This window comes from Lactuca saligna, chromosome 9, assembly GCF_052625555.1.
Source record: "Lactuca saligna cultivar CGN05327 chromosome 9, ASM5262555v1, whole genome shotgun sequence".
NCBI lineage: Eukaryota > Viridiplantae > Streptophyta > Magnoliopsida > Asterales > Asteraceae > Lactuca > Lactuca saligna.
In genome coordinates this window covers 21,303,231-21,322,706 of record NC_136425.1, presented here as the reverse complement: position 1 = coordinate 21,322,706, position 19,476 = coordinate 21,303,231, and the positions used below count along the sequence as shown (strand labels likewise).

Sequence of the window (19,476 nt, the reverse complement as noted above, 5' to 3'; positions counted from 1 at the left end):
ATTATTAGTAATGAAATAAAGTTCTTTTACAATCTCGTTTCCAACTTTGTTGTTTAACTTAACGTCATATTGTAGAACATGTTATCAACATGACTCTACCATAGTGCTCTAAGTCCTTATCCTTCTTGTCATTTTCATGTATGTATATTTTATAAGCTGACATGTATAATTCTCACAAGTTATTTTATAAAATTTCTTAAATAATAATTCCCTAACATACAAGTATTTATTTTATTAGCATTTTTACTATGGAAAACCTTAACAATACTTGAGTCTATGGTCTTTCACATCAGTGGAAAGAATTATTTATCGTAGACCTTGATGTTGAAATCCACCTTGATGTTATGGGTCTTGGAAACACCATAAAAGCAACAAATGCACTAAATGAAGCATCAAACCAAGAAAAGGCTAAGGTGATGATTTTCCTTCGTCGTCATCTCGGTGAAGGATTGAAAGTCGAATACCGAAGATCCAACTCATATTTGGAATAATCTCAATGAGAGGTATGGTCATAAAACATAGTGGTACTTCATAGAGCTCATTTTGATTTGTTATACTTTCGGCTACAAGATTTTAAATATTTGAGTCAGTATAATCCATTCGTGTTTAAAATTACTTCTCAACTAAAATTATGTGGTGAAACTATAACTAATGAAGACATGCTAAAGTAAAATTTATATACTTTTCATGCCACTAACATGCTCTTGCAACAACAATATCATGAGAAATGTTATAAAAATAAAACAAATTGCTGAAATCATCCTTTTGGTTTGCAAAACTTTCACGTTTGGTCCCTAAGTTTTTTTTTGTGTTTTTCACTCGGATTGTCCCTGTGGTTTTCCAAAATTTCGCATTTCGTCCCTCATAGAGATAAAAAGACTATATTGCCCTTAACATTTTCTTTTTCAGTTTTTTTTTAATTAAGAAAAAGAATTATTTGATTTATTGCCAAGTGGGACCCACTTGCACTCCAACTGCTACCTCACACCTACTCCTACTCCGACCACTCCCACCACCAGTCACTGGCCAACATCGCTCACCATCTACGACCCACCGCCGTCAGAAACCACCTATCAACGCCAAAAATCACCTACCACTATCGAAACCGACTTCCCTTTATTGGTCCTCTTTCTAGAACCACATTCTCCGCATCTCTGTTTCTTGAACCACCTCTATTTGCGTCTCTACTACCATCTCCCATAAAACCGGGGGGGGGGGGGGGGGGGGGGGGGAGGAAGGGGATATATGTTGATTAATACATCTACCATGTTGACCATTTAGATATTTTATTGTTTTAATTGATGCGTACACTATATGGTTACATGTGTGCTTATTGTCTAGTCATAATCTCGCTTTTGCAAGATTACTTGCACGAATAATCCGCCTAAGGCCACAATATTACTTTACCAGATTACCTAATTAAGAAAATTCTACTTGATAATGTTGTAGAATTTTTATCACAAGTTTGTAATGATTATTGCATGTCGAATGGGATAATTATTGAAGATCATGTTGCATATGTTCATATGCTAAATGATCTATTTGAGTCGTTAATCAAACACCCTCAATTAATTTCATAGTCATTACTAATGCATTTTAAACTTCCTATATCGGCATGAGGATATGCAATTTTACATGCAACATCACTTATGCACATTATACCAACAAGTTATCATAAGTTCTCTCATATTGAACTAGTTTGCGATTAGGAATCAAATATTTCTCATATAAGGACATTTCGATGGGCAAATTATGTAACAATTTCTCTACCACGTCGCACAAAAATGGGTCCTCAAAGAAGAATGAGAATTTATGTTGGATATAGATCTCCATCTATAGTATAATATTTAGAACCATCAAGTAGAGATTTATTTACAACTAGATCTAAGGATTTAATTTTTGTTGAATTAGTTTTCCAACATTTGGGAGATGAATAAAGAAGTTACAAAATAAAATCTCTTGGAATTATTTATCACTTCCAGTTTTAGATCCTCGTTGAAGTCAATGTGAACTTGATGTTATGAGCTTAGACACCTAATCCAATACTTTTTCCTTAATAAAGGTTTTTTCCCATGAGCTTGTACATATCAAGATTTTAATGAGACATGATACAATCGTCATTCAAAGGGGAGTGTTATGAACTATTAATTAGTTAATGACTATTGGATTCCTTATATTCTCCAATGACTCTCCATAATTAGTGGACATTATAACAAAAATTATTCCGAGTTTTAAGAGTTTAGGTATGCACCAATATAATGAGCATTCATAACATACCTCATCTTTCATCTTCTTTTGTAAGTATAAGTAGTGAGTAATATGTATTGTCAATGTTGGTTATATTTACCACAAGTAATGAAATAAATTTCTTTATAATCTCATTTCCAACCTTTTTTTTTCTTAAATTCAGCTTCATAGTTTATAACAAAAAATAAATAAAATAACAATTTTTATTTTTCTAGAATAGGTCAAAGAGGCATAAACAAAAGGATTGGAATTCTTGCCAATCTGAAAGATAATAAAATAGATCAAAGTGGCTTAAATAGATGTAAAAATGTTCTAAAAAAGTTTTAAAATAGAAATTTTGTAAAAATAAGTGAGCCTTATTTACTTATTTAAATGGGTAAATTACATCATTCGTCCCTCGTGCACATGCCAGAAAGCGTGTTTAGTCCCTATTTTCAAAAATTAACTCGGACCGTCCCTAATTTGATTAAAAGTTGCACACTTCATCCCTCGTTAGTTTATATTTGCACGTTTCATCCCTTGTGATACATAAAAAGACTATAATACCCTTTTCTTTTTCTTTTTCATTTATTTTGAACATTTTTTATATTTTTAATTATTAAAAATTATTTCAATTATTTTTCTATTTTGTTGAATAACATTTGACCACTATCGGTAATCTACACCATCACTGAAAATGAATCACCACCGCCACCCCTCACCGGAAAATGGAGCACCACCGCCACCCCTCACTTCATCCCACCCACTCCTTCATTCAAAATTCGAATGTTTCACTGAAAATAACCACAAACAACCACCACATTCACCGAACTAGCCATTTATTGTTAACACCACCACAACCTCTATGAAGAAACCCACCTACAAATCTAGAAAGAATAATCAGGGCAAATCTGGAAGGAAGAATCAAGGCATGGAAATGTTTAATTTGAAATCAGCAAAGGATTTGGAGTTCTTGAATTGAAAGCAGATATGATTCAGTGAACCTCCAAATATGATTTGATACCAGGGAGATGGCAAGAGGGGGTTGAAAACATGTACTTCGTCTAATTCGTTGTTCATCAATTTTGTACCCCTTAACCTCTAATTCATTGTCTTCGTCACTTCATAAGAAGAAAGAAACGCATCTAGTGATCGATTAGTGGGAGAAGAATAAGGTTGTATCTGTGTTGAGACTTGTTATGGTATAAACATGCAAAATATAAACCGGAGGTTGTGGTGGTGGTTGCGATTTGTAGAGAAAAACAGGTTGCATTATTCTTTTTCTTATGCCCTAACTAAAACCCTTGAACATCCGTCTTCGGAAATCTGTGGATGGTACATCACATTGGCCTCAATTGAATTGATTTCTTACCCTAACCTCATCATCTCATATCTGTAAAGCCTTCGTCTTCTCCGATGAGCATCAAAAAACCCTCCGATTTTGCACCCTTTTTCTCTTACAGACCCGATTTCAAATTGTGTGGTCGCCGGCGTAGTTGCAAAATATATGAGAAGGTGATTGAGGGGATCTGTGATGGTGGTGATTATTTAGAATTCGTCGGTCTCATTCTTCACCGGTACGTCACTGTCGGAAGTTGTCGACGGAATTTTAGATCAAGGTGGCGATGGTGTTTTAGGCTTAGTGATGTAGGTCTGCTGTGAAGGAGGTAAGTACAGGGGAGAATGGAAGTGCCTACGAAGGGGTTGGAATATTTGGTTTATTTATTTATTTTTTAATTTAAAATTGATAAAGTAATAAAAAAATTAAAAAATTAAAATAATAAGGGTAAGATTGTCATTTCATGTCAATAGGGACTGAGCACGCAAGAAAAAACAAACATAGGGATGGTCTGAGTTAATTTTTGAAAATAAGGACTAAACACGCTTTCTGGCATGTGCACGAGGGACGAATGGTGTAATTTACCCTATTTAAATCAACTATGGATTGTGAGGAAAAAGTGGTGTAAGGTAGAAGATGGCGGCCGCCATTTGGTGGTTGGATGGTTGGAGAAGACGATAGGATCATCGTATAAATCAAAATGGGAAATATAAGAATGTGATAAGGAGGCAATGAGATAAATAAAAGAAGGTACACAAGTGAGCCTTATTTACTTATTTAATTTATTGTTAGTATTTTTTGGAAAATGTAACGATAATAAAAAGTTAAAATTAAATTTAGTAACAAAGTTAAATTAAAAAGAAATACATAGAGGTAATCTTATCATTTCAGGTAAGATGCGGAGTAACAAGGCAACAAAATTATGTGTTAAAAACGGTCCAAGTTAAAAAAAAAAAAAAAAAAAAAAATAGAAAAGCATGAAAATTACCCAAACTACAAGAACTTTTTATATAATTTAGTCTATAAATAAATAATCACGCATTTAGAAGAATACATATAAAACTACTATATTCTTGGTCTTAACAAATCCCCCTTGCAAAAAAGAACGCCAAGAAGCCCGGTCCTAAAATTCTAAGCCATTTATCCTAATACTTTAGGAATTTCTACCCTATAGTATTTCTCAACATATGCTGAAGTTATTCACGTGTATCGTCGATCAATCTAGAGGATAGAGAGATAATTTGTTCAAAATAAAATATGATACTTGATTATTTGAACAAAATCTATTATTTCAAACCATTTAAATAGTATTATTTAATTGTAATAACAATGCATAAATATCTCCAAAAATACATAATTTAATAATCATGACTAAACTGGACATGAATGTTTAGTGAAATAATCATCCTTCCTAATAAATGAAAATAATTTTGCCACATATCATTCTCTTATTAATTTGGACACATGTTATTTTTTGGTATTTTTGATTAAATTTTTTTTCCATTTGTCATTTTTTTATATTTTTATTTTTTCTTAATTAATATTAATATATTATATTTAAACCTCAATTAATAATTGCTATAATTGAAAATAACCAATAAATTATAATATTAGTACTCATATAGTATTTACAGGGGGAAGACAGAGGCGATTAGTTGGGCGAATTGATATACTAACCCTTTTATAGGGTTGTAGCTATCTTTTTTCGCTTGTTTCTTTTACTTGTTGTATCTCCTAGCTCATTGCTAGGTTGTTTAACATGTTTTTTTTTAATATATATGCCTCCTATTTGCCGGTTCAAAAAAAAAAATATAGTATTTAATATGTTTCCTTTTAATTCAAATTTAAAAATTTTAAATTTAAAACCTAAAATTTTTAAATTAAATAAAGTTTTTGTTTAAACTTTTATATTTAATTTTTGTTTATCAAACCCGTATAACATACGGATCTTACACCTAGTTTAATGAAATAATTAAACGATGTTTGAATGTTTAGTTGACTGCTAATCCTCCCTAATAAATAAATAAAAAATTATCGTATGTTACACTCTTATTGATTTGACCACATATCATTTTGTGGTTATTTTCAATTAATTTTTTGGTTATTTTCAATTAATTTTTTTCCACATGGCATTTTGTTGTTTTTTTTTTTTCAATTTATTAATTTTCACATAATATTTAAATATAATAATTGAAATAAATGTGATAATAAATGATATCAATTTCATTAATTAACTTCCTTCTAATTTCTAGATTTCTAAATTAAAGTTTCATTAGTTTTATTTGTTTATTTATCTAAATTATTTATTTAATTTAAAAGAAAAACAAACAATTTAATTTTAATAATTCAATATTTTTCTATTTTTTTCTTATATTCAAATTTATCAAATGTTTAGAATTTCATATTTTTTTTTCTTTAAAATGAACTCATGTAATACATAGGTCTTACACCTAGGTATTTAATACAATCATAAAATGTTATGTTGATGTTCATTACATATGAAGTTTAACGGCCATAATATTTTTCAATATAAAATATTTAACATATAACAATTTTTCATAAAAAAACATATTTTATTGAAATTTTAAAAAGTTCAGTGTATACGAAAATATAATAATGGCGTGACATTTTATTATATTTTATATAATTGTGACAAAAATAATAGGGTTTTTTTTTGAATTATAAATCTAATCAACTCGTGAACCATTATTTTTAGATCCACCTATGTTTTTAGATCGAACTTAAACCCTGAACTTTAAAGGAAAAAGAATGAACAAAAAATCATTGTTAATACATTTATAGACAAAAACATGTTATTTACCGAATCTTTTAAAACTTCATAAGTGAATTTGCAAAGGCTAAAACTTAAAAATAATTCTTGAAGACGTAGTATAATTTTTTAGACACTAAAGCTATTTAACTCATTCAAGTTTCAATAATAAAATAAATACAAAACTATGTTGGTAATTTAACTTCTAACCTTTTTGAGATAATTAAGTTAAGAAAAGCATTGAAAATTGCATATTAAGATACGCTGGACGGGCTTAACTGATACCTTGACTATATCCAACAAAGTCCAATAATCAACTTACTAAAAGGCCTAAGCTGTCAGTCTATCAACCCAAGTTCTAAATAATTTGTTGGGTTATCCTCATTATGCGATTTTAAAAAAAGGACATGATCTCCGATTTCATCAGTTTATTCAGAATAAATGAACGCAATCTATGGGTATTTTTATCAAAAATAGTTGGTAGTAAGTTATAGTTTTTATTTGTTTAGATATTAGGATCTTAAATTGGAAAATCATATTGTGTTTTTTTCTAACAAAACATAATATAGTTTCATGTAACACCAACACTACAAGACATAAATGATATAAAACGACAAACATGATGTCATAGTTTTTACACTAGACACGAACACAAATTTCTATTCAATTCTGTTTATTGTCGTTTATTTTTATCGTGTTTTGTCATCAATTGTCACCTTTTAGGGATGTCAAAAAGTCGTGTGAGACCCTAATTCGGTATATGGGTATTTGTTAAAAAAATAATAATAATAGGGACGGGGACATGGCTAACACACATTTTAATTTTGGGGCGAGGAAGAGCGGTAACGTCCCGAAACCCCCACAGGAGCCCCACTAATATATATATATATATATATATATATATATATATATATATATATATATATATATATATATATATATATATATATATATTACACTAGACACGAACACAAATTTCTATTCAATTTTGTTTATTGTCGTTTATTTTTATCGTGTTTTGTCATCAATTATCACCCTTTAGGGATGTCAAAAAGTCGCGTGAGACCCTGATTCGGTATATGGGTATTTGTTAAAAAAATAATAATAATAAGAACGGGGACATGGCTAACACACATTTTAATTTTGGGGCGAGGAAGAGCAGTAACGTCCCGAAACCCCCACAAGAGCCCCACTAATATATATATATATATATATATATATATATATATATATATATATATATACACACACTACATTATAAAAGAAATCTTACTATTTCTATAAATAGAATCAATATAATAATAATATTTTTTTTAAACGTTCAAATCTTTAAGCTTAAAGTTCAACCAACTATTAATATAATAATATTATAATATATATCTTACAATTGATAATGCTAGGGATACAAGCATTAAAAATACATTTAAATTAGTATTTTCTTATTTTTCGGGATTGAATTAGTATTTTCATCAATTTTGACCAAACTTGTACTCCTAAAATATCTCTTCTCTGGTATCTGGTGCATTCGAAATCTGAAACACTTCTTTTCGACAAATCGTTTGAAATTTAAAAGCTTATTCAAATTGGAGTTCCCTAATTTTTTGCATAAAACATAGTTGACTGGAGAGTAATTCAAATCTTTATCTCCTTTGCCTCCATGGAATCCACCACCACAATATTTTTTGGTTTTGGCATTGCACTTTTTATTTTTGTGAAACCGATCGATAATGGTGCAAGTGTTCTTAGAAATATAACATGTCTCCGAATAGAACTAATTACTTTAAAGAAACTATTCGCCGCCGCCGCTTTGCGCGGGCAAACGGCTAGTATATATATATATATATATATATATATATATATATATATATATATATATATATATATATATATATATATATATATATATATATTAAATTAATTAATTAAACCCCACAAGTTGACATAATATTTTTGTTTTTAACATATAAAATTCTAATATAAATAACAGTTTTTTTTTATCCAAAATCAATTAAGGATGAGGAAGAGAGGAATTTCGAAGGTTGTGTGGGGATGAAATCACTCTCTCATTTTGTCCTGTTGACATCCTTACCACCCTTAATAAAAGTGTTTATAAAAATATATCTAAGCTTTCAAAAGATATAAAATTATATAAAACTCAAACATAATTTCTTGCGGTTTTAATGGTACAATATGTATGCATATAAACGGCATCCTATGGATTTTTGGAATTGAGTTGTGCATTATAAGAAAGCGAGACTGATCCCAATTTCTAGGTTTTCAACATTGGCAATGAAATCCTCAAATTACTTGCGATTTTTGTTCCAAATTATCAATAATGTATTAAACGACAATTTTTTAAGACAATTCTTATATCTTTAGGTTATGGTTATTATGAAAAGGAACAAACCCTAGAATCTACAAAATCTGATGACCGAAAATATTATATAAAAGTCACATATCTACAAAATTCAAGTAAAAATCTTTAGATATAAAAACTTAAGTCGAAAGTCACATAAAGTTAACACCATAAGGTGTGAGTAACTAGATGTAACACCATTTTGGTGTCACATCACATACCACATCATCAATGATGTTATAACACCTAGTGAGGAAATGAGCAATATGTTGTATCTTGTTATGATACCAACTTTTTTCCATTTTATAATTTATTTTTTATTTATTTCGATTTTTTTTTAAATTGAGACAATTATTTTTTAAATATAAAAAATAAATAAAACATAATGTTTAAAAATTATAAAAAACAATTAAAAAAATTTAAATATTAAAATTAACATAAAGACTAAATTACACATAATATCCAAAAACAAAAAAGAAATAACATCCAAATTAAAAAAAAAATACAACGTTATTCGTTATCGTTATTGTTACCATAAAAGATATAATTCGCCAAGTCCTCTCGAAGTTGTCTGTGTTTATTTGTGTCCTAATTGTCAACAACGCGATGCAAATAATTTGTTGTTCCTGGTTGAAATTGAATGTGTCTGGGTTCCGTTGGGATATAGTGTGCAATATTTCTCCATTTATCTTCTACTACCATGTTATGCATTATAATACATGCATATATGATATATCATAGAATTTCTAAATTCAATGGTCGTGCTGCATGTTCGACTATATGTCACTTCGCCTTCAGCACTCCAAAATCACGTTCCACATCCTTACGTGCTCCTTCTTGTCTTCTCTTAAAAAATTTGTCTCATTCTTCAACGGGGTGGCGGAATGCGTTCACGAATGTGGAATACTGAGGATATATTCCATCCGTAAGGTAATACACATATTTGTATTCGTTTCCATTCACCGTGAAAGAAGCATCCGAGGCTTTTCCATTCAAAAGATCGTCGAATATTAGCGACTGATCAAGAACGTTGATGTTGTTGTTGGAACCCACAACCCCAAAAAATGCATGCCAAATCCATAAATCTTAAGAAGCGACAGCCTCTAACACCAACGAAGGTGATCCGTGATGACCACTTGCGTATTGTCCTTTCCATGCTACCGGACAATTTTTCCATTTCCAGTGTGTGCAATCAATGTTTCCCATCATTCCAGGAAACCCATAACGTTCTTCATGCGCTGCATACAATTCTTGCAAATTATGCAACGAAGGTTTCCGCAAATACACGTCTCCAAAAGTTTCAACAACACCCCTTGACAATGTATACAAACTCTCTCTTGCGGTTCTTTCAGACATTCTCATATAGTCGTCTATGGTGTCCGGTGACTCCCCTATAGCCATCAAACGAATGCTCACATCACCTTTCTGCAACGTCGTAAGCCGTCGTCTACCTCTAGCATTATATCTTAATTGAAAAAATTCGTACCTAAACATAAATTAGCTACAGTATAAAAATATATAGCATATGTTGTAAAATTAAATAAAACATGTAGTATATTTTTATTTATTTTGTTTAAAAATATAGTAAAGAAGCGATACCGGCTTTCCAAGGCGTTGGCAATTCGTAAGAACACATCCCTACTCAAACGAAATCTTCTTTTGAAGTCATTCGCCCCATATACACAGTTATCCGCAAAGTAATCGCGATATAGATGTCCGTGTCCTTCCTCGCGATTTCTGTTTAACATCGCACGTCTTGTTAATAGCGGAGCTGAGTCTGGTTGTAGCAGGTCGGTAGTGTAATAATGATACATCATTCTAAAGAAAATATCGTCATCTGAATCATCGGACGAGTCGAAATGATCCATATTTTTTTTAAGATAATTGATAATATGTAGAGAGGAGAAAAGAAAGTGTGTTAAATTTTTTATAAAATGGTAGTTATTTATAGGGTAAATGGTTTTTTTTAATAGTTAATTTTTTTAACCGTTGCATTTTAAATGTTAATAAACGTTTAAAATTACTCGTCGCATCCAGTTGTCGTGGCCACGAGAATCACCCTTGACGAGCAAAAACGAATAGTGGGTAGTGTTCCCACGTCATAACGGCGTTCAGGGGTGTCACCTCATCCGCGTTTCTTCTCGTTGGACCCGTATTGAATACTCTAAGGGATATATATTCATAAAAATGCGTACGATCTTTTCACGATTATCACCACGTTAAAACAAAATTTTGATTTTGATAGAGTTTTATTTTTTGTTTCAATTCAGACAAATTGTTATATAATTTGTTTCCAACTAACGTGACAATCTTTGATGATGTAACAGCTAATATGATATGTTGACGTGACACTTTTTAGTGACATCATATTTTGGTATTGAAAAAAAAAATGTTAAATCTAGTAACTTTTGTGATAATTATCTAAAGGGTTAATGTCATAAAAACTCTTAAGTTTTCAGAGTTTTGTCGATTTTGTTCAAAGTTGAAATTTATGTTCATTTTTACTCAAACATTTTTGAAAAAAAATGCTCGGTTTTACTGTTTTACCGATGATAACAAGTTTTCCAGATTACCATTATATTAAATTTGCAAAAAAAAAACCCTTAAGTTTACCATTTTTTTTTTTTTTTTTTTTTTTGCGTTTTTACACCTTACGGTTATATTTTTTTTTACACTTTTACCCTAAGTATATATTTTTTTTCATAATATACATATTCATGTAGAAAAATCATATTTATATATGAATAAATATTTAATTAAATATTATATTTATATTTTTTTAATGTTATATATATATATATATATATATATATATATATATATATATATATATATATATATATATATATATATATATATATGTTTGTTTGTGTGTGTGTTTTTGCATGGTTATACCATTTAAAAAGATAAATAATATTTTTAGAATTATGAATATGTGTTTTATAGATATAGTTTTTCGAAGTATAAATACATATTTTTACATTTTTGTATATTAATATGTATCTATATTTCTAAGAATATATTTATACTTTAAAAAAACATATATCAAAATACATATTTACACTTCTAAAAATACATGTATATACTTATATAAACATGTTTATGAATGAACAAATATTTTTATTGATATCTATATTTTTAAATACATAAAAATATGTTTTGTAGTTTTAAAAACATATTAATTTGTGTTTTTTACATCTTAAATGGTTTATCCAAGAAAAAAAAAACTCATACACACACTTACACACACACACACACACATATATATATATATATATATATATATATAAAGAATTAACATTAAAAAAATGTAAATACAATATTTAATTAAATTTTTTTCGTTTATAAATATGATTTTTCTACTTGAATACGTATAATATAAAAAAAAAATACATAGGGTAAAACTGTAAAAAAAAATTATAAACTTAAGGGTAAAAACGTAAAAAAAAACTGTAAACTTAAGGGTTTTTTGCGAAGTTAATATAATGGTAATCTGTTATCATCGGTAAAAGGATAAAACCTAACATTTTTTTGAAAATGTTAGGGTAAAAACGGACATAAAATTCAACTTTGGGTAAAACCGACAAAACCCTGAAAACTTAAGGGTTTTTATGACATTATGCCGTTATCTAAATACCAATAATTCATCGTCGAATCACTCAAAATATCCACAATTTATGCATTTGTAAAATAGGAGAACCAAAAATGCCTACATGGATTTTTTTTTATCATTGCAAGAACTAAAAACCTAGCTAGTATATCACAACATCCAAGGATGTTATTCGGGAAGGAACCAGACCGAACCGACCCGAGCCTAAATAACCCGAAAACCGAATAAGGGTAATTGCAAAAACCGAAAACCGGACCAAATAACCAATACATGTTTAGTTCGGTTCGAGTATTAATCAGTTAGGTTCAGTTATTACCTAAATAACATGTACAAGATAATTAAGGACCTAATATAACCGAACAAAACCAAATAAAACGTATTAGGATTCTATAACCCGAACAACCTGAAAAGAACCTAATACAATTTTTCATGACTAGACAAGATAAGAATTCATAAAGCTTTAGAGACAAAGAAAGAATGGTCAATTTCTGAATATAAAAAAGAAGGATCAACACTCAATTTTTGAATAGGAATGCTTGAGTAAGAAGTCGACTTAGTAAGACGATTGAATAGGAAGTCGACTTCGGTAATACGGTGCAATATATGTATATATATATATATATATATATATATATATATATATATATATATATATATATATATATATATATATATATATATATATATATTCTGTTTTGAATGTACAACTCGATCACAGAAGGAGGGACATTGAAAAATATGATCAAATCGATTGAATGTAGTTCATTCAATGTTGCAAGAAAAATACGCTTAAAAAATAATTTTTCAATTTCGGGCCGGATATTTAGAACCAAATAAGCCATTATTTGAGTAACCGAAATCGAATAACTCGAAAACCGAATAAGCCTAATATAGATACCTGGAAACTGAATCAAATTACTTATTCGTGTCTAATTCGGTTCGATTCAGTTAAAGTTTTCAAACCAAATTCTCATCCCTAACAAAAACATCTATGAAATGATTGATTTCTTTATCTTTGCATGTAAATTTAGAGATTGAGCCACTTGATTTAGAGTGCATTGTCATTCGTCTTCCGATAATTTACCCAAATGTTGAATATCCCTAACATATTGTGTAACACCTAAAATTTGGGGCTAGAAATTTTAATATGTAAGTGACATTGTTTATAATATAAAAATTATTTTAAAATTAAATTATGAGTTACGATGCAATTTTGTAGTTAATTTAAAATCAATTAACTAAAATAATTAATTGTAAAGTGAAATTTTAAGTCAATAACTTTGAGATTAGGAGTTGACTTTTCAATATTGGAAAAAAAATGGACGAACTTTAACATGTAGGGTTAAAAGAGAAGTTCGGGGACTTTAAATGTTAAATGGAAGATTAACCTAAGTTAAACAGAAATTTTTAACATTGAGAGTTCAATCTTGTCAATTAATGACTTTTACTTAACTTATTTAATTAGATCTGGACTTAAATTGTTAAAATTTTAACAAAGAAGTTAAACATAGTAATTACAAGGTTAGTGGTTAAGTTAGAAATATGTAGCATTGCGCTGTTTAATATATCCATAATGAGTAGACGTCTATCAAATGACTGGCCAATTGAATTGATCGATTTGGGCAATGTTAAATTTTGTTGAATACATCATATCAGAACATTCATGATAACAAAACTACATGAGTATATAATGGGAGTCCATATCAAAAGGCATCATTGGTTTTTCAGATTTGGTTGATTAACTGCCCCACATTTGGCCAGCATCAATCACCATCCCAGGTTGAAGAAAGTGAACAAAAGGCGGAAATATGCATGATGATCATGGCTGTAATGATAATAATAATCATGATTAGATATAATGAAAGAAGAAAGCATGGTAATGTCTACTCATTTTGTCTTTACAGATAAACAATCCTTCCATTGCTAGGGTTAATTTGCATGAGATGTCTTTTCAATTCATCATCTTCTAGTAATCACAAAACAACAATGTTTATCTTTTTCTTAACCAATTTAGGTTTTTTGAATAATCAAAACCCTTGAATATGTATAGAAGCAATCAGATTTGCTATATGATAGACTTATGATTATTCATTATAATTCTCTTAACTGTCGACTTTCAATGTGTCATCACCCACTTTTCAGTTATAACTCGATCTAGATTTAACCTTCTATATACTTTTGCTGACAGATGAGAACTCTATCTTTAATTTTTCGACATTGGTATATTTGGGAACAAGGAAGATCGCATTCTCCAGTCTCCACTGCTCAAGAATAATTGTTTCAACACATAAATTGGTTTTATCGCTAATGTAGTTGAAGTAGATATAGAGTTATGGACTTACCTAGCACCACGTCCACTTTGATAACCCCAAGCTAAATCTTTATGGTGTTTGTCAAAAAGAAAGTACTTTTTCAGTGTTCCTTAAAAGCTTAACTATTTTTTGTTTATAGTATCTTGCGAAAATATTTCTTCGTGACCTATTAAATTAAATAATCTGTTAAAGTGAAATCTTTCTAGGCATGCACAACAACTATGTAATTAGTAGTAGATTTTAAAGGGAATTAATTTGTGAAGTAAAAGTTAAAAGAGTTTCTTATAGAAAAGAAAAAAAAAATATGGCGAAATATTGGACAAAATTTAGTCAACAGAAAATACGAAATGAGAGGTTTCAACCACACATACAACTAATATATATATATATATATATATATATATATATATATATATATATATATATATATATATATATATATATATATATATATATATATATATATATATATATATATATAGACCCACCTAATGTGTATGTACTTCTGCCCCACCACACATACAACTGAGCTGCCAACGAGGTTTTTGTCCTAATTTTGTAGACAATTTCTACTATCATTAATTTCAAGTTTATGTTTATTATCAACATATTACTTTTATCTTTGTTGTTATCTCATGTTATCCAGACCTTTTTTATTTGTATCTATGTATGTTGAGTCTCTCGTCACTCCTGACTATTTCTTTTTAAAAAAAATCAAGGAGTACCATGTCTCATATTGTATAAGAACCAACATCTAGCATCCTCGTGGACCTCGACATTTTTCTATTCTAATTATATGGAACTTTCGTCTCAATGGACTAAATGGTATTTAGTCCCACATTGGTTAGACACATAGTATCATCTCCATCCATACTCACTCTTGTAATATGGCCACTACAAGAATAATGGGCATTAGCGGTGACAACCACCTTTAGCGGCGACACATAATTTTCGCGTTATGTGTCGCCGCTAAAGGTGGCTGTCGCCGCTAATGCCCATCGACCCCGATCCGCATCGAAATATGAAGTGAAACCTTAGCCGTTGATTTTGTCCCTAATCCAACGATTGAAAATCAATAATGTATATACCAATAGCGGCGACTAATACTCGAAAATTTTGACCGCCAAAGTTTCCCCCCAAAGATGTCGCCTATAATACTCAAAAAATTTGACCATCAAAATTCCCACCAAAGGTGTCACGGCTAATACTCAACGTGTCGCCGCTAATGCCCTTCGCATATATAACCCCCTTCAGCTCCTTCTTCCTCATTTTCTCTTCTATGAATTCATTTATATGTAGAATGTGTCTTTTGTATATGTATGTATTTGTGTATTAGTATATATATATATATATATATATATATATATATATATATGTGTGTGTGTGTGTGTGTGTCTATATATATATATATATATATATATATATATATATATATATATATATATATATATATATATGAGTGTTTTTATATGTGTATTATGTATGTATTTGTGTATTAGTTTGTGTATCATGTATGTATATGTTTTTGTATGTGTATTGTGTATGTATGGATGTGTTTTTGGTTATATGTTTTTATAAGGTTTTTATAATTTATAACAGTTTTTATAATTTTATAAGGTTGTTTTGTATATGGAAAGAATGTTTAAAAAAGAAACTAAAAAAAGAGAAAACTACAATTAGCGGCGACACTTTTAGTGGTGACAGAAAGTATTAGTGATGACATGGTATTAGCGGTGACGGTAAGCATTAGCAGCGACAAATTGGGTATTAGCGGCGACAATCGGGACCTTTAGCGGCGACGCTTGTTGTCACTAATAGTCATTATTCTTGTAGTGGGCTAACATTTGTGAAGATTGAAATAAGATCAAGTCAATTTCATATTCTATTAAAGTTGGGGGATCTAATTATGGTAACTAGGAAGATGAATTTTTATCTCATGGGTAAATCATTTAAGGCATTAAGGGTATATTACACAAGTGGTCCATGTGGTTTGAGGTAATTCCTTTTGTTTATAATTTATTTTTTTGAACTTTGACCATCCTTAATATTTTTTTTTCTATTAAGTCTCTTCATTTATCTTTTGTTCAATTTCTTTGTTTAAAAACGCTACCTGCAAGCCTCATTGGGGTATATTTCAGTTTTTTCCTTTTAGAGGGTGAAAGGTTAAACTTTTGGAAACTATTAATATAGAAATGAAAAAGAAAAATAATGAAGTTATTTCTAATCAAGGCACAAAATGGAAGGAGGAGAAACCCACACCACACATACTAAGTGTAAGAGAAATTTAGAGTATAATCAATCGGACCTTTAGCGGCGACACCTATCATCACTAATAGTCATTATTCTTGTAGTGGGCTAACATTTGTGAAGAGTGAAATAAGATCAAGTCAATTTCATATTCTATTAAAGTTGGGGGATCTAATTATGATAACTACGAATCATGATGAATTTTTATCTCATGGGTAAATCATTTAAGGCATTAAGGGTATATTACACAAGTGGTCCCTGTGGTTTGAGGTAATTCCTTTTGTTTATAATTTATTTTTTTAACTTGGACCATCCTTAATATACTTTTTTATTAAGTCTATGTATTTATCTTTTGTTCAATTTCTTTGTTAAAACACGCTACGTGCAAGCCTCGTTGGGGTATATTATTTCAGTTTTTTCCTTTTAGAGGGTGAAAGGTTAAACTTATGGAAACTATTAATATAGAAATGAAAAAGAAAAATAATGAATCTATTTCTAATCAAGGCACAAATTGGAAGGAGGAGAAACCCACACCACACATACTAAGTGTGTGTCTTCGTTGAAATCAGTGAAAACGAAGGAGTTGTAAGAGAAATTTAGAGTATAATCAAGAGGGAAAAATAGAGTATGGACGAAGGAGAAAGAAAGAGACCATAGAGAAAAAACAACACACAACCATGGTTGTGCCTTCCAATCTGTCATAGCATGCAATAGCACTAATGGCGGCAATGGAAAAGACGATGGTAACACAGGGTCGGGCGGCAATTAGAGGTCTCCAATGGTGTAGAAACGGTCATATTTTCGTAGGGAAAATCGTGAGAGCGGTTGTAACACCCATTTTCCAAGATTGATCGGTCGAGGGCTTGGGAGATTAAAATAAAGGATTTGGGAAAAACCTTATGCCACAACATGGAGTTTGAGCACTACGACATAACATGCCAAATTCATGTACGCGTATCCGGGATGGCTGCCATGACGTGGCAAGTGGAAAGCCACAACATGACGATAGCTGCAGCCCTAGCCCATGATATTTTAGGATATCTTCCATATTTAATCCCTTAAAAGCAAGGTTTAAGGTCCTTTTCAACCTCCAACTCTTTCAACAAAACCATATACTCCATTGTTGAGTTCTTGAGCTTTTGGTGGTGTTTTGGTGTCTTGAATGAGAAGGGAGCATCCTTGGTGTATAGATCCAACTTGCAAGTCTCATCATCATCTTCAAGCATTTACTTTAGACCTTTGTGAGTGTTCAAGTTCCAAGCTTTATGTTCAATGCTTCTAGATCTAGGTTTTTTGTGTATTTTCTCCATGTTTGGGAGAGTTTGAGTGGTTGGATTCCATAAAGTTGGAAATGTTATGGATTCTGGAGGTCTCTTTAAGGCTTAGTGTTCTAGATCTGAGATTTGGTTAAGTTTTTGCTCATTGATAAGATTTTTTTTGACATCATTTCCTCCATTGTTATGACTTAGCTCACGGAAAGACATGAGTTGTAATCTTCTTGTTAAATAAAACTATTGAAATTTAAATGGAAAAAGAGAGGATAGATAATTTGTTGATAAGTTTATCTATACCGGAGGTATCTATTCGGTTTAAAGGAACGATTTTTATGACTCATTGGGTGTAAGGAAGCCTTCTGGAAGAAATGAGTCAGTGTCTTAATGGATTAAGGGCTTAATCCATTAAGTTGTCCAAGATCAGTTCCCACGATGTGGTGATATGCTCATCACGTCGTGATGTATGAGGTTTTCATAATTGTTTTGTCCGGATGTCCCACGACGTGGCCAAAATTCATCCACATCGTGGTGAGGGTTAATCGTTGGCTTTTAACAACTGTTGAACATTGACTTTTTGACTATCACACCCCCAAACCAGAATGGCGGAAACGTCTGGGGGTAGATGACTTTCATGTATAGTATCACAACAATTGAATATAAATGATTAAAGTCATACAACCATCATATTGATAATTTAAAAGTTTACATTGTACTCAAAACATTGTTTGTTTAATATCAAATATGTATAGCACAAATAAATAACGTGACATGGCGACGACCCATCCTCCAAAAACTCTTTGATTACCTATTTACTGATTCCCTGAGAATACAAGTGATATTGAAAAGTGTCAACAATTAAATTTGTGAGTTCATAAGCATTTTTGTATGAGAAATCAGTAGTTTTTTCTTTTGTAAAAATGATAGAGTGTGCTTCCAGAAAATCCAACATTTTCTTTAAAATTGAACTTTAAGTCTTAAACCCAAGACTAAAAATGTAAGTAATGTTCTACTGGGAAAGTAGTGTTATGAAGTTTTATCTTTATATAAAACTACTTGATTTTACGTTAACCCCAAAAACCAAATTTTTTTGTTAATACCCCATGTGAGTTATCATAACCATGCTAATGACTAGTTGGTTTGGTACGACGTTCTTTAGGCGTCATAATGTCATGGTATTTGTCACCCTAGATTGTCCGGTCTAACTATAGCTAACAGCTCAGGTGCGGAGTTGTCAATCCCGTATAGATTTATACACAAGTGTCACGCTATCCCTACAAGAGACTCTGGTTATAATTCAAGACTTAGTGTGTACTCTGGTAGGTACGGTGAAGTCAAATCTCTC

General features: G+C 30.4%; 1 protein-coding gene across 1 annotated transcript; it reads right to left on the bottom strand.

Annotated features, from left to right (window-relative positions):
• Nucleotides 1-9,777: 9,777 nt before the first annotated feature.
• On the bottom strand, nucleotides 9,778-10,559 carry LOC145016068 (uncharacterized). Its single transcript, XM_078974496.1, has 2 exons — nucleotides 10,291-10,559; nucleotides 9,778-10,177 (listed from the first exon to the last, which is right to left on the bottom strand). The coding sequence occupies exons 1-2, from the start codon at nucleotides 10,557-10,559 to the stop codon at nucleotides 9,778-9,780; spliced, it is 669 nt and encodes a 222-aa protein (XP_078830622.1).
• Nucleotides 10,560-19,476: the final 8,917 nt, after the last annotated feature.

Excerpts from the sequence above, each read along its gene's own strand:
- LOC145016068 (XM_078974496.1), bottom strand. The coding sequence starts at position 10,559 with ATGGATCATTTCGACTCGTCCGATGATTCAGATGACGATATTTTCTTT. Across the intron at positions 10,178-10,290 it reads GCCAACGCCTTGGAAAGCCG|GTACGAATTTTTTCAATTAA; the intron begins GTATCGCTTCTT and ends ATTTATGTTTAG.